The sequence below is a fragment of the Chiloscyllium plagiosum genome, unplaced genomic scaffold (assembly GCF_037043375.1).
Source record: "Chiloscyllium plagiosum isolate Xiang-an unplaced genomic scaffold, Cpla_swu_hap1 HiC_scaffold_1, whole genome shotgun sequence".
NCBI lineage: Eukaryota > Metazoa > Chordata > Chondrichthyes > Orectolobiformes > Hemiscylliidae > Chiloscyllium > Chiloscyllium plagiosum.
Genome location: NW_028270139.1, coordinates 141,899,917 through 141,915,929, shown reverse-complemented (window position 1 = coordinate 141,915,929; position 16,013 = coordinate 141,899,917). Strand labels below are relative to the sequence as shown.

General features: G+C 40.8%; 1 protein-coding gene across 2 annotated transcripts in view; it reads left to right on the top strand.

The window, feature by feature from the left end:
• immt (inner membrane protein, mitochondrial (mitofilin)) overlaps positions 1-16,013 on the top strand; it is a 68,222-nt gene that overhangs the window by 39,787 nt on the left and 12,422 nt on the right. For both annotated transcript variants that reach the window (XM_043705314.2, XM_043705121.2), the window contains 4 exons: positions 151-254; positions 5,135-5,270; positions 10,804-10,933; positions 15,176-15,190. In XM_043705314.2, coding sequence (XP_043561249.2) covers positions 151-254; positions 5,135-5,270; positions 10,804-10,933; positions 15,176-15,190 — 385 coding nt within the window. The remainder of the gene's footprint in view (positions 1-150; positions 255-5,134; positions 5,271-10,803; positions 10,934-15,175; positions 15,191-16,013) is intronic.

The following is a 16,013-nucleotide window of genomic DNA, read 5'->3' as shown; positions in this document are numbered from 1 at the left end:
CAGTTGCTACAGTGTTATGTAGGCAAATATAGATAGTTTGAGCACCGCAAAAATTTAACAAATAACAATACTTAATCTGTTTTTAGTTTAGGTTTTTTATATATTGTGGAGAAAATGTCTTATTTTAGTGATTGTCATTGTTTATATCAGAATACTGCAGATCGAAAGTCGGAACAATGGCGAGCCTTGGAAAATGCTTTGAGCATCCGCAGCAAGGTTGTAAACCAAGCCAGTGAAGCAATGATGAAAGCCAAGTAAGGTTTTTTTAAAACATTATTTTATTTTAAAAGATGTTTTATAAATTTGGATGGGTGTGAACAGAATCCACGAAATTCTAAGAAATATGAAGTAACTGGATTAGAGAATTTGAGATTTATTCCAAACAAGGAGGAAATTTAATGCATTGTTTATTCTGACCATCTCAATGTGTTATCCACATAGTTTGATCCCTTTACCCTTTACCTCATGTCTTTTTGAAATTTATATTTTTTTCTAATTCTTATTCTTTGCGTTCATATCTTTTTCAACCCACATGCTGGGTTATATGTCACTTATTAAGAGTGTTCCAGTCATGGTGGCCCCAACCAAGCAGCTTGTTCTTGGAAATGCAACGTTGTTGCTGCTATGGTCCATGCCTTTTGTTTTGCAAAGTGTTCTCTCCAAAACGTTCCAGATATGTACGAAGATGTATGTTCTGTTTCTGATAGTATAACTTCATATTTTGGATAACATATCTTTTTACAAATAAGCGGGTACAAATAAGATGAATTTCTGTGAGCAGTCACTGAGTATCCAGATGTCGTCTTGTGGAAGAGTTGGTGCAAGTTGTGCAGCTCTCAAACATGAGTTCCAAGCAACACCTAAAATCCAGAGACTATTTTAGTCAATGAATCAAGAATATAAAAGAGCAAATGGAAGATGGCTATTTGGGAATGTTAATCTTTTAATGGAAGAGTCAATGTAATGTAATGGTAGACTGAACTAAGAGCATTGTGTTGATAGCGGAATGAGTAAGAACTTCAGTGCAGCCTTTACTAACTATACGTTACTGAGCACTAATGACGTTAAAGGACGTAAATCACTTTAGCAGAGGATTAATGAAAACCCCAAGGCATTTTACTAAGAAGTTTACCAGTGAAAGCTTGTTAGAAACCAAAGAGGCAACTGTGTGTGGTGCCAGAGGATGTGGATGAGGTCTTAAATGAATCTTCTTTGAGTAGAGATGAGAAATAAAGACATTGTAGCTAGAGGTTTCAGTTGAGATGGTGAGGTTCTATAACACCTTAAGACTAATAAGGAGGAGGTATCAGATACTTTACTAGGCATAAAGAAATGTAAATCCCAAGGCCTGAAGAGACTGATTCCAGACTGCTTTGGGAGGCAAGGGAGGAAATTCCTGGGGTCCTAGCAGAATATATAATGTGTTGCTGGCCACAAGTGAAGTGCTAGATGAGTGGTGAATAGCTAATGTGGTTCCTTTTGTTCAAGAAGAGCAGCAGAAATAGGCCTGGTAATTACAGACCATTAGTCTGACATCGTGGTGGGGAAATTACTGGAAAGTTTTCTGAAGCATGGAATCAATACTTGGAAAGGCACTGATTGATCAGGGATAAACAGCACGGATATGTTTAAGGGAAAGTCTGTCTGACTAATTTGAGGATTTTTGACAAAGTCCCACATGGAAGATTGATCCAAAGACAAGAGTCCAAAGGATCCAGGGCAAGTTGGATCAAGGATGGCTTGCAAATAGGAAGCAAAGGATAATGGAGCATTTTTTTGTGATTGGAAGCCTGTGACCAGTGGTGTACCACAGGGATTGGTGCTGGGAACATTGCTGTTTGTGATGTTTGTTAACAACTGGGATGTGAATGTAGAAGGTATAATTAGTAGGTTTGTAGATAACATAAAAAACATTATGGTGTTGATGGTGAGGAGGATGGTTTCAGGCTGCAATCTGCTACTGATCAGTTGGTAAATTGGGCAGATCAGTGGCAGATGGAATTTAATCCTGATCAGTGAGATAATGCATTTTGGGAGGCCTAAAAAGAGAAGGACGTAAACAATATATAATTGGTCTGTGGGGAGTACTGAAGCACAAAGTGTGTACAGGTCCATAGATCCCTGAAGGTGTCAGCACATGTAGAAAGTGTGGTGAAAAAGGCATATGGGATGCTTGCCTTTGTTGGCCAGAGTGTAGAATACAGGAGCAAGGAAGTCTATTTACAACTTTATAAAACATTGTGTCAGGCCGCAGATGGAATTGTGTGCAGTTCTATTTACCACACTATTGGAAGGACGTGATTGCACTGGAGACGGTGCAGAGGAGATTCACCATGGCAAGTCTGAGTTATGAGGATAGATTAGATAGGCTGGGTTTGTTGTTTCGAAGACACCTCCTACCGCCCCCTCGACCATGATGGTATGGTGATGGGGGTTGGGGTCATCTCCCAGACCATATAGAACCTCATCACCTCAGGAGATCTCCCACCCACAGCTTCCAACCTCATAGTCTGGGAACCCCGCACTGCCCGATTCTACCTCCTTCCCAAGATCCACAAGCCTGACCACCCCGGCCGACCCATTGTCTCCGCTTGCTCCTGCCCTACTGAACTCATCTCCACCTTCCCCGATACTGTCCTATCCCCCCCCTAGTCCAGGAACTCCCCACATACATTCGAGACACCACCCACGCCCTCCACCTCCTCCAAGACTTCCGTTTCCCTGGCCCCCAATGCGTCATCTTCACCATGGGCATCCAATCACTCTACACCTCCATCCGCCATGACCAGGGCCTCCAAGCCCTCCGTTTCTTCCTCTCCCAATGTCCCCAACAGTATCCTTCCACTGACACTCATTCGTTTGGCTGAACTGGTCCTCACCCGTAACAATTTCTCCTTCAAATCCTCCCATTTCCTCCAGACCAAAGGGGTAGCCATGGGCACCTGTATGGGCCCCAGCTTTGCTTGTCTCTTTGTCGTCCACGTAGAGCAGTCCATCTTCCGTAGTTACACCGGCACCACTCCCCACCCCTTCCTCCGTTACATCGATGACTACATCAGCACCACCTCGTGTTCCCGCGAGGAGGTTGAGCAGTTTATCAACTTCACCAACACATTCCCCCACCCCGACCTTAAATTCACCTGGAGCATCTCTGATACCTCCCTCCTCTTGCTGGACCTCTCCATCTTCATTAATGACGACCAACTTAACACTGACATTTTTTTACAAACCCACCGACTCCCACAGCTACCTGGATTACACCTCTTCACACCCTACCTCCTGCAAAAATGCCATCCTGTATTCCCAATTCCTTTGTCTCCGCCGCATCTGCTCCCAAGAGGACCAGTTCCACCACAGAACACACCAGGTGGCCTCCTCCTTCAGAGATCGCAATTTCCCTTCCCATATGGTTGAAGATGCCCTCTAACGCATCTCATCCACATCCGCACCTCCGCCCTCAAACCCCACCCCTCCAATCGTAGCAAAGACAGAACCCCCCCGTCCTCACTTTCCACCCTACCAACCTTCGCATTAACCGCATGATCCACTGACATTTCCGCCACCTCCAAACGGACCTGACCCCACCCCTTCCGCTTTCAGCAAAGACCATTCCCTCAGTGACTACCTGGTCAGGTCCACGCACACTCCGCGCCCCCCCCACCCCACCAAACAACCCACCCTCCCGTCCTGGCACTGTTCCCCTGCCACCGCAGGAATTGCAATATCTGGGCCCACACCACCTCCCTCACCACCATCCAAGGCCGCAAAGGAGCCTTCCACAGCCATCAAAGTTTTACCTGCATATCCACCAATGTCATTTATTGTATCCGTTGCTCCCGATGTGGTCTTCTCTACAATGGGGAGACTGGACGCCTCCTCGCAGAGCACTTCAAGGAACATCTCCGGGACACCCGTACCAATCAACCCCACCGCCCCATGGCCCAACATTTCAACTTCCCCTCCCACTTTGCCAAGGACATGCAGGTCCTGGGCTGCCTCCACTGCCGCCTCCTCACCACCCAACGTCTGGAGGAAGCATGCCTCATCTTCCACCTCTGAACACTTCAACCCCATGCATCAATGTGGACTTCACCAGTTTCCTCATTTCCCCTCCCCCCACCTTACCCCAGTTTCAACCTTCCAGCTCAGCACTGTCCTCAAGACCTGTCCTACCTGCCAATCTCCCTTCCCACCTATGTGCTCCATCCTCGCCTCTGACCTATCACCTCCATCCCCACCCCCATTCACCTATTGTGCTCTTTGCTACCTTCTCCCCAGCCCCCCCCCCCATTTATCTCTCTACCCTGCGTCTATTCCTGAATAAGGGCCTTTGCCCGAAACATCGATTTTCCTGCTCATCGGATGCTGCCTGACCTGCTGTGCTTTTCCAGCACCACTCTGATCTAAACTCTGGTTTCCAGCATCTGCAGTCCTTATTTTGCCCTAGGTTTGTCCTCTCTGGCGTAGAGGAAGTTGAGGGGGATCTGACTGAGATGCACAAAATTGCAAGAGCCATAGGTAGAGTTGATTGTCAGAATCGTTTCTCCATGGCAAATGTGTGTAAGACCAGAGGGCATACGTTTAAGGTGAGGAGTAAGTGGATTTTAGAGGGGTCTAAGGAAAACATTTCCCACCCACATGGTGGAAATGTGGAATGCGCTATCTGAAAGGCAGGTACACTTGCAACAGTTAAGAAGCCTCTGGATATGCACTTAAAATGCCAGGATGTATGGCAGCTAAATGGGATTAGTGTAGTTTGGTGTTTGTTGGTAGGCATAGACATCATGCACCTAAGGGCTTGTTTCTATGCTTTTATGACTCTACTGGTGCTTTGGTAAGACTAGCCAAAATGTTAAACAAAATCACATTGCTGGAAAAACTCAGCAGGTCTGGCAGCATCTGTGGAGAGAAAGCAGAGATTTTCAGAATGGAGGGTCACTGGATCCAAAATATTAACTCTGCTATCTCTCCAAAGGTGCTGCCAAACCTGCTGAGGTTTTCCAGCAATTTCTGTTTTTGTTTCAGCTTTTCAGCATCTGCAAATCTTTTCTTTTGGTTTTTTTTATTGTTTAAGCAAAATATCATATGCTGCTTGTATTTTGCCATATGTCTTTTGCTTTCTTTTCAAATTTAGAGAAGAATTAGACAACCTTCGAAGTACAATTGAAGAAGCTAAACAGAGTGAGATCTCTTCTGTTCGACCACAGCTCCTGGCTGCAGAAGAGAATCTCAACCATATGTTGGTGGATCTGGATCATATAGAAAGAAAGGTAAAAAAAAACTTTTAAAAAAGTTAGATGTAACACTTGCTCTTGTTATGGACTAGACCAAACTACTCAAAATATTCTTAAGCAGGCATCCCAGACCATAACTTTGCAACATGTTTCAGTAAGTCTACATTGATTTTACCTCGTTGATTTTAACCCTACTGTGAATCCTCTTGCAAGGATGCCTGTCTTGAAGAAGTTTTCCTCCTCTCTCTACAAGAATCTCATGGAGTCCCTCTCCCACTGCAACTCCCAGGTCATTTTCTCTGCCCTGCACCTATTGTACTCTATGCTACTTTCTCCCCACCCCCACCCTCCCCTCATTTATCTCTCCACCCTGCAGGCACTCTGCCTGTATTCCTGATGAAGGGCTTTTGCCCGAAACGTCGATTTTACTGCTCCTCGGATGCTGCCTGAACTGCTGTGCTTTTCCAGCACCACTAATCCAGAATCTGGTTTCCAGTATCTGCAGTCATTGTTTTTACCTACAGTGAAAATTATCTTGTGTAAGTTAGCTAGGCTGACTACCAGATTTTAAAACCGACAAAAATTTATTCACAAAATTACACAATGAAACTTACAGAATAAAGAACCCCTACAGAACTCAGTCTATCCAAATTACACTTAATTATGCTCTTCATATCTCGCCTATAGTCACCCCTGACCAGATTTGAGATAGTTAATTTAAGGAGTGTATCTCTCCCTCTCCCTGATGTGTCACAGTTTGAAGCTCAGATTGAAGCCCATCACTGGCACGGTGGCTCAGTGGTTAGTACTGCTGCCTCACAGCACCAGCCTTGGGTGACTGACTGTGTGGAGTTTGCACATTCTCCCTGTGTCTGCGTGGGTTTCCTCCGGGTACTCCGGTTTCCTCCCATGTTCCAAAGATGTGCAGGCCATGCTAAACTGTCCATAGTTGTTGGGTGCATTAGTCAGAGTTGGGTGGGTTACTGTTCGGAGGGTCGGTGTGGACTTGTTGGGCCGAAGGGCCTGTTTCCACACTGTAGGGAATCTAATCTAAACAAAACTCTTCGTTCCTCAAGTAACCAGCAGGACACTGTGGACCACATCATGCAAATACAGTACATCGCCTAGCCCTACATCTCTTTTATTTTCTTAATTTGATTTTTAAAATTTCCTGCTGATCTTTTAGTTTGTAATCTGTAAATATTTCACTTATTTACCTCCAATCTAAAAGTAACCTTTAATAGTCAAACTAGTAGTTATTACCAATCAACGAACTCATGGTTTTCCTGTAATGTTACCTTTTCAGTCCTCTGTATCCTAAATGGCCTACTCTGTATCCTCAGACAATGACTTCTGGTTCTGGACTCCCTGGTTATCAGGAATTTCCTTTTTGCATTAACCCTGTCTAGTCCTGTTAGAATTTTAGAGCTTTTACAAGAGCCGCTCTCAATCTTTTAAACTCCAGTAAATGTAGTTCTAACTGATCTAGTCGTCTTCATGCAAGAGTTCTACCATCCCAGGAATTGTAATTGTAACATTTTCATTTGATATGAAAAAATAATTCTGTTGGTATTAGTTATTTTGCTGTCTTCTCATGTAATGCTTTTTCATGGCCTGAAAATCTTGAAACTCTGCTGTTTCTTATTTCCTTCTCCATGCTACTTAAATAGTCTTTATAATAGGTAGGTAACGGGCCTAGTGGTATTATCACTGGACTGTTAATCCAGAGACCCAGGTAGTGACTACTGTAAATCCAATGCCAATTGTCAAAAAAAACCCATCTGGTTCACTAACGTCCTTTAGGGAAGGATACTGCTATCCTTACCTGATCTGGCCTACATGTGCCTATAGATCCATAGCAATATTGTTGACTCTCGACTGCTGTCTGGGCAATTAAGGATGGGCAATAAATGCTGCCTCGCCATCTAGTTACAGAATAAAGAAAGAAAAACCTGAATGGATAGCTGAATACCAGAACAACATGACTGAGTCATCTTATATGTACTATTAACTTCAAACATTCCACACAATACTTTGCAGGTCTGTTTCAATCAAAATTCAAATAAACTATCCTTTTCAGGGCTGAAACCGTTCACAAGGTTTGTGTACTACTTGAATGTAAGCTTAATAAGAAAACCATTCTACATCCTTGCGAGACGTAGAAAAATAAGTTTAAAGAGTTGATGCTACCGTTGTGCAAAATCATAAATATGTCTTCTACTCAGCCTTGCATACTCAATTATTAAATTTTATGCTTTTACTACTGTTATTGCTGTAGTTTGTTCCTACAGTCAGCTTAGAGGTAACCGAAACAAGCAATAACCCCAATCTTGAGCTGTATTACACTGTCAGCATCCAATCCCAGAGGCAGGTATCAAATGCAAACCACTGAGTATTGCAGTTATGCTTTGAAGTGTATATTACAGACACAGGCAGTATCTCAATTACAGGTATTTGGTATAAAGCAAGCCAGAGTTTTCATGACTAAAACAGAGGGTGTGCATGCATGTGCAGCTGTTTATCTGGTGTTTAAAACTTAAATGCTCAGATTGTGGGTGAGAAAATCTGTGCTTTTAAGGCCTGTAACTTCTAAATACATGGAAACAAGGAGCAGGTGTGAGCCATTCAACCTTTCAAACCTGCTGACATTCTGTATGACCACAGCTAATCCTCCTATCTCAAAATCGTATTCCCATTTTCTCTGCCCACCCCTTGATGCCTTTAATATCTAAAAATGTATCTTTTGCTTTCTTGAATATACTGTAGTGTTCTGTGGTAGTGAATTTCACTGCTTGACTACCTTCTGTATGAAGAAATGTTTCCTCCACTCTCCTAAATGACCTACCTGAGATTGTGATCCCTGGTTCGAGACTCCTTTCTATTAATCAATTCGCAGTTCATGTTAGTACATTACACTCAATCCCGTGTGCTTTAATTTTGCCCAATGATGTCTGATATGAAATCTCTGTTGAAATTCAAATACACCACATTAATTGGTTCTTTCTACCAGTTGTATCCTCAAGCTCCCATAAGATTAGGTTCAGCACAAGTTCTGTTTCATAACCTCACGCTGACTTTGTCTAATCCAAAAGTGATTTCCAAGTGTTCTGTTACCATATCTTTTTTAAATTGAATTTTAGCATTTTGCACACTGCTCTGTTAGCTTAATTTTTTAAAACTCCCACCTTTTTTAAAATAATGGAGTCACATTTACTACCCTTCATTCTGTAGAAACTGCTTCAGAGTCTTTGGAACTTTGAAAAAAAGACCAATAATGCATCTAATATTTCCAGAGCCACTTCATTTAGTATTCTGTGATACATGTTATCAGGATTTGTCCATTTTTAAACTCATTAATTTTGCTAGCACCTTTTGTTAAGAAAATATTGATTTTCTTTAATTCCTCTGTCACTTAGATCCTTGGTGGTTTTAACGTTTCTAGGAAATTATTTGTTGTCTTTTGTGAAGACAGAACTAAAATATGTGGTCAGTTGTTCTGCCATTTCAGTGTTGGGGTATAATCTTAATGGTTAGCCAGGAATTAAAGTAGATTTTAATTCCACTAACATTCCCTGGGTAACTATTAATTTGAAACCTATCACAAGTTTCTGACTCTAACGCAGAGTCAGAGAATGTTTTTGGAGGTTTCCAGATGCTGGATAACTGCCCTTCGAAAGTCACTACAGGCAGTTCTTTGAGAACGCGATACTTGCATTCCTGTGTAACCCAGTGGTATATAAGAATTGCACTATACAAATAACATTTAATGTGTTGTTGATATGATTGTGCTGTAGCCAACACATGTTTTAAAAGTTCGCACTTTAGAAACAGCATCAGCTATTAATCAATTGCTTTACAGAGAATTTGCGTTGATGAAAAGCGTGTTATAGCAGAATGACCTGTACTTCTAGGGCAATTCCAGACTTGGCTGCACCAGGCCCCCCTAGTTTGTAGAACGTGGAAGCAGGCCATTTAACCCATTAAGTCCATACCAACTCTGCAAAGATCATCCAACCCACATCCACCCCTCTACCTATCCTGTAACCCTGTATTTCTCTAGCCTGCACATCCTTGAACACAGTGGACAATTTAGCACGGTCAGTCCATCTAACTTGCATATCTTTGGATTGTGGGAGGAAACCCACACAGACTGGAAGAATGTGCAGACTCCACATAGACACTCGCCCAAGGGTGGAATCAAACCCAGGTCCATGGTGCTGTGAAGTCGCAGTGCTATCCACTGAGCCACCGAGCTGCACCTTCAGATGAGCAACTTCAGGCAACATGGCCGCCTCACAGCACCAGTGACCTGGGTTTGATTCCACTCTCGGCCGACTGTGCAAACTCCATATAGACATTTTCCTCCTGTCTTCATGGGTTTCCTCCCACAGTCCAAAGATGTGCACATTAGGTGGATTGGCCATGCTAAATTTCCCAAAGTGTCCAGGGATTTGCAGGCTGGGAGGGTCAACCATGGGAAATGCAGGGATAGATTAGGGGGTCTGGTTGAGATGCTCTTCAGATGGTCAGTGTGGACTCGATGGGCTGAATGGCTTGTTTTCAGACTGTAGGGATTCTGTGATTCTGCCAACACTGCTGCTGTGATAATCATCTCATTGGAAGATCCAAACATTTATTTATTTATGTTTAAATGAAGGTTTAAAAAGTCCCGAACATGGAAGGAGTCGCATGAAAGTTTTGGGCTTAATATCATAGTATAACTTAAATCATGTTACCATATGACATTTTTATTTCGTAGTTGGGTTGGGATCTGAATATGGTGTCATACTATAACCTCCTTTGTATCAAGGTGCTTTAGAGTGATATTAAAAGTACATCTAGAGATAGATGGCAACTTGGGGATGGATTTTACAATCAAGATTTCAGTTTATTCTCATAATGGTGAAGTGTCCAAATATTTGAACAAAATTATTTTGCATTTCATGTTATTACTATAACAGTTATTATTCAATAGAATGTTATTAAAGCTTTAATACTTTATTTTCTTAATTACATTTTACAATCCTTCATGAGTTTAATCTGATTATGCTTGCTTCCATCCATTTTTAAAAAAAAAAATCCAGTTTCTTACCATGCTTACACTGTTCAAATGCCAATCTTGGTACTTCCATAAATAAGAATCAATCTGATGGAAAAGCTTACTCATTAATCAACTAATTAGTAGTCTGAACATTAATGTCTGTATTCTCCAGTAGCACTGTCCTTCAGATGTTTATGAAAATGTATTTGTTCATGGGCTTTGTTGACGTAGCCAGCATTTATACTTGTGCCTAATTTGCCCTTGAGAAAGTAATGGTGAACACCTTTTTGAACTACGGTCCATCTGGTGGAGGAACACCCTGCTTGAAATGGCGTTCTACGTTTTTACCCAGCCACAAAAAAGAGAGAGCTTCAAGTTCCGATGATATGGCTTGCAGATGGTAATGCTCCCATACATCTTCATTTGTCCTTCCAGGTGATAGTTGTCATGGGTTTGGAAGGTGCTGGCTAAAGAGCCTATTTCAGTAATTCTGGTATCTTTCTGCTGAAATATCTACTTTTTGTTTAGGTACAGGCAGCTCAATCAGAAGCCAAAATAGTTGTTCAGTACAGTGAACTGGTAGCTATGGCCAGGGATGAATTCAGGAAGGAACTAGAGAGCATCACTCCAGATGTAAAGTTTGGGTGGAAAAACCTGAGTAAGTACAGTCATTGCTTATCATTTTTGTCATTTGTTTAATTTCACAGAATTATACTTTGTTTTGACTTATTCCTCTAATTCAGCAGTCCTGCAGTCGTCTTTGCTTTTATGAAAGCATTTGCACGTAAAGGGGTTTTAAAAACATATCTTTAAAAAATCTTAGCACAAATCTAAAATAGTGACAATGGAGAATTGTGTTATTTACAGGATGAGAACCTTAAAATATTAAGCCCTCTTCCTTTTGATTTATTTTCTCAAAGAATCTATGTTCATTTCTAAGCATTAAAACTGAACTGAACTTGTATTTAAATTATCTGAGGGAGGGTCATGATTGATACTTCCAAAAATGTTTCATTGAATGTGTAATTAGGTTAATTAAGTTGGACTGACCTTGAGTATGTGAGTATAAACTTAATAAGTCTTCAGCAACACCTGAAATTAAAAAGTCTAACCTTGAACCTGGGCCCACATGCAGGTCTGAAAGCCCAAGTAACTTGTCCTATTTTCTAGGTTGATAGGTTGAGTGAGTAGGCAAATAGAGGTTAATGCATGAAAGTGTGAGGTCAACGCACTTTGGTAAGAATCACCAAAAGGCACATTATTAAATGGAGAGAGATCCAAATAAAAGTGCAGCACAGTGGGATTTTTATGTTCTGCGTAAAACTCAAAATGTTAGAATGAAATTGCAGCAAATAATTAAGTAGACAAATGCAATTTTGGCCTACTTAGCTAGAAGGTTGGAGTTTAAGAATAGAGAAGTCTTGTTACAACTGTACATGTTGATGAGATTGTGCACTTGGGAGTGCTGTGTACGGTTTTATCCTGTATTTAAAAAATATGGATGAACTGCCATTGGAGACTGTGTTCAAAAGAGATTTGGAAGGCTAATCCCTGGGATGAAAGGATTGACTCAGTAAGAATGGTTTATTCAATACAGTTTTGAAGAAGAAAGGCTGATCTTATTGAAATATGAAAGTCTGGGGGGGGGGGGGGGTAGATATTGAGAAGGTGTTTCCAATTGTGTGGTAATCTCAAGCTAAGAGACAGTTGCAGAATAAGTGGACACTCACTTTTAAAACTGAAATCTGAACGAATTTCTTCACCCGGGAGAGTGGTGAATGTCTGGAATTCTCTGACCCAGAGAGATATGGATTCTGATGAAGGGCTTTTGCCTGAAACATCGATTTTCCTGCTCCTCTGATGCTGCCTGACCTGCTGTGCTTTTCCAGCACCACTCTAATCTAGACTCTGATCTCCAGCATTTGCAGTCCTCACTTTTGCCTAGATATGGATACTAGACCATTGAAAGATTTAAAAAAGGAAGTCAGTTAATTTTTAAAAATATTGGTGTGTAAGTGGCTAGCTGAGTTAGCACAAAAAAGCAGTTGAGTCCTGGGGCAAGATCACCTCTGATCTTGTTGAATAGCGAAGGAGACTTGAAGTGCTGAATGGCCTACTCCTGCTCCCATTTCTTATGTACTGTCACTTAGTGTGTGTGAACACGTGGCTTATAGGAAGTGGATGGTCAGTTATCAAAATTCCAGATTGTAAGATGTATTGAATTAATTTCAGATGCTGTCATTTCATGATCATGTATGAAAAGACGAAATAAGAATTTTTTTGGGCTGGTATTTGCATTACAGCTGTTATGTCAGTCTGAAGCAGATTAATTTTGCATATTGTAAATGTAAACTGAAATTGGAATCTTGTGCTAGAAATGTTGCAAATTTCTCTGGAAAAGTTTCACCTTATTTGGATTTGGTTTGGACCAACAACATCTGATTTGTAGATAGCTATTTAATGTCAGTGTAAAGCTAAGGTGCCTTTGGATTTAAGCCAATCTTGTAGTGTTAGTTCATCATTATGGATCCTCAATGATTCTTACATACAAAGTGTGTTTCAGAATTTAATTCTTAAGTAGAAACTTCTAAATCCACAGTGATGTCTATATTGAATGTGCATTCTATATGTGCTTTCTGTTTTTGTTAATGAAAACATAGCAACAGACAACATGCTTTCTTTTAAACTTGACTGCAAGTAATTTCAAAATATAGGAACTTTGTAACAGAAGGCAGTACAGCCTCATGTCCGTGATTGTGGGTGGTCTATTTACTTGCCTTTTGCTTTATATTCTTTGTCCTAATTTAACAAACAATTGCTCATATCTACGAGTCTTAGTCATAATTTTTTTATTGATCCAGCATTCAAAGCCTTTAGGAGAAATGTAAGTTTGTGATTTGAAGTAATATTTGTTTGAAAGGACTACAACTGGGTTGCGGTCTAAATGGCCTAGCTCTGAATTTAATTATCAGACTCTCTTGGCCTGGATTCACCCTCTGCACCTACCTGATCTGATCGTAATTATGTTAAAGACCTCTAAATTGAGATGTGATGCAATGAAATGCAAACCAAGTTTATGCATCTGGTCATCATCCACCATCCTGTTGATGGCACCATCAACCAATAAGGTGAGGCAATGGCCTAATGATATTATCACTGGACAGTTAATCCAGAAACCCTGGTAATGTTCTGGAGACCTAAGTTCAAATCTTGCCATGGCAGATGGTGGAATTTAAATTCAATAAAAATCTGGAAGTAAGAGTCCAATGCTGATTGTTGGAAAAACCCATCTGGTTCATTGAAGTCCTTTAGGGTTGGAAACTGCCATCCTTATCTGGTGCCATCCATGACCACAGGCTGCATGGTCCACATTGCAGTTGGAATATCATGTTGCTCATTGTGAGGTTCTCTACTTTGGTAGGAGGAACAGGGGCATAGAGTTTTTCTTAAATGGTGAAATATTGGGAAGTGTTAATATCCAAAAGGATCTGGGAGTCCTTGTTTGAGTTAGTGAAAACTAACATGGAAGTGCAGCAAATGATTTAAGTTAGCAAATGGTATGTTGCCCTTATCTGCATGAAGGTCTTGAAATACAGTTGTATTGACCCTTGATGAGACTGTACTTAGAATATTGAGGATAATTTGATCCCCTAACCAAAGGCAAGATACTCTTTCCGGAGTGCAAGTGGAGTGAAGGTTAGACTGATTCCTGGCTTGGGGAGATGGGTCAGATTGAGGTGACTAGGCAATTGAGGTTACCTGTATTCTTAAGAGTTTAAAAGACTGAGCGTTGATCTAACTGAAACTTAGAAAATTCTTAAAGCATAAGGGAGGGTTGTTGAAAGAAGTTTCCCCTGGCAGAGGATGTGGTTACAGAGCAAGGGTGAGTCCTCATTTAAGAGTGAGATGAGAAGGAATTTCTTTGCTCAGATGGTGGTGAATCTTCAGAATTCTCTACCTTGGAAAGCTGTTGAAGCTAGGATGTTGACTGCTGTATACAAGATAGAAATTGATAGATTTCTACAAACTAATGACATCAAGAGATAGGCCTTTGATGCAGATGACCAGTTATAATCAAGAGTAGCAAAGTAGGCTTGAGGGGCTGAAGGACCCTACTTCAGCTCCTGTGTTCCCTAAATCCACACCGTAACTGGTACTATTTGCCTAGCTGGAGAAGATCTGTTCATGTACTCTGCATTGATAAATTGTGTCTTCAGATGGTTAGACTCTAGCAATATCCCCTGTTTGCACTGTAGAACAAGGATGAGACTAGACTTGGGCAAGTGAGAATGAAATGCCCTTTTAAAGCACAGTTTTCACATTTATGTAATATAGTAGCTTTGTGGACTAGTTGCCCTATGGCTTATAGCCTGGGGAGCATAGAATCAGATTCGATTGGCTATTTGAAGAATTGAATTCAATTTAAAAGAAGAAAAGTAAAAATGGGTATCAATAAAAGTAACAATATAAAATCCAACTCGTCATTTAAAATCCTTTTTGGGAGGAAACTTGGCACCACCTGCTCAAAGGCACATATCGCATGAACAAAGAGGAAAAAAAGTTACATTCACACTTTGATAATTCTTATTAATTTAGTATGCATTACTTTTCAAGTTTTTGCAGGTTTGCTAGAGAATTCTTGTTGCCCTTTGAATATGATGAAAATTAGGTGTAAATGGATATTCATTTATGCGTGGCCTATCGAATGTAGTGATTTGCTTGGTTTGAGTTGATGTTCCACTTTTTTATGTACCTTTCTAACTAATTTTGAAGCGATAAATGTTTATTTTAAAAAGAAATGAAAAAGCTTCCTTATTAAAATGATGATGTTTAGTGTGTGTTCTCATTTACACAAACAGTTGTCAACATCTATTAATTCTATCCACCCTTTTTATTGCAGAGGTGTCTGATCTAGGTGAGTCTAATGTGCTTATTCGATCTTGCTCTATTTGTATAGTTTGCAGCTAGTTATGAAGCAATGGTACACTGGACTACAAGAGCCCAACATGCAGGCCAGGAAAATAGTCGCAGGTTATTATGTGAAATGTGAGCTATTGATGCTGCCACTGACAGCAAAATTTGGAAACAAGATAGTATCATTGAAAGTCTTACTGAAAATCAAATAGAAAAATGGCGCTTTATATTGAAATCTGTTGGTAGTAGCATTTAAACATGTCTTATTTGCTGGATTGGTATCCTTGAATCCAGAGTTCAAGTGACATCCATTGCTTCACGATTCTTTATATTTCCATTCTGTGCTTCATAGTGAAGTTACTTTCCTTAGCATTCCATTGTACCCAGGAAAAGTGAAGTATAGTTTTAGAAACATAAAAAGGAGTCGGCCATTTGCCCCATCAAGCTTGGTGTGCCTTTCAACCTGATCATAACCAATCGCCTATTTCAATGCCATACTCTAGCTGTCTCCCCATATCCACTGACACCTTTTAGCTTCTAGAAATCTATCTATGTATTTCTTAAACATATTCAGTGACCTTGCCTCAACCGCGCTCTATGGAAGAGAATTCCACAAATTCACCACCATCTGAGTGTCTAAATTGGTCCTTATCTCAGTCTGAAATGATTTATCTCTTAACCTTAGACTGTGACCCCTTGTTCTGGATGCCCAGCCAGAGGATACATTATGCCAGTATCCAACCTGTCCAGTCTTATCAGAATTATGTGCACTTCGATGAGATCTCCACTCATTCTTCTAATCCAAAGTGGATACAGGCCCAGTT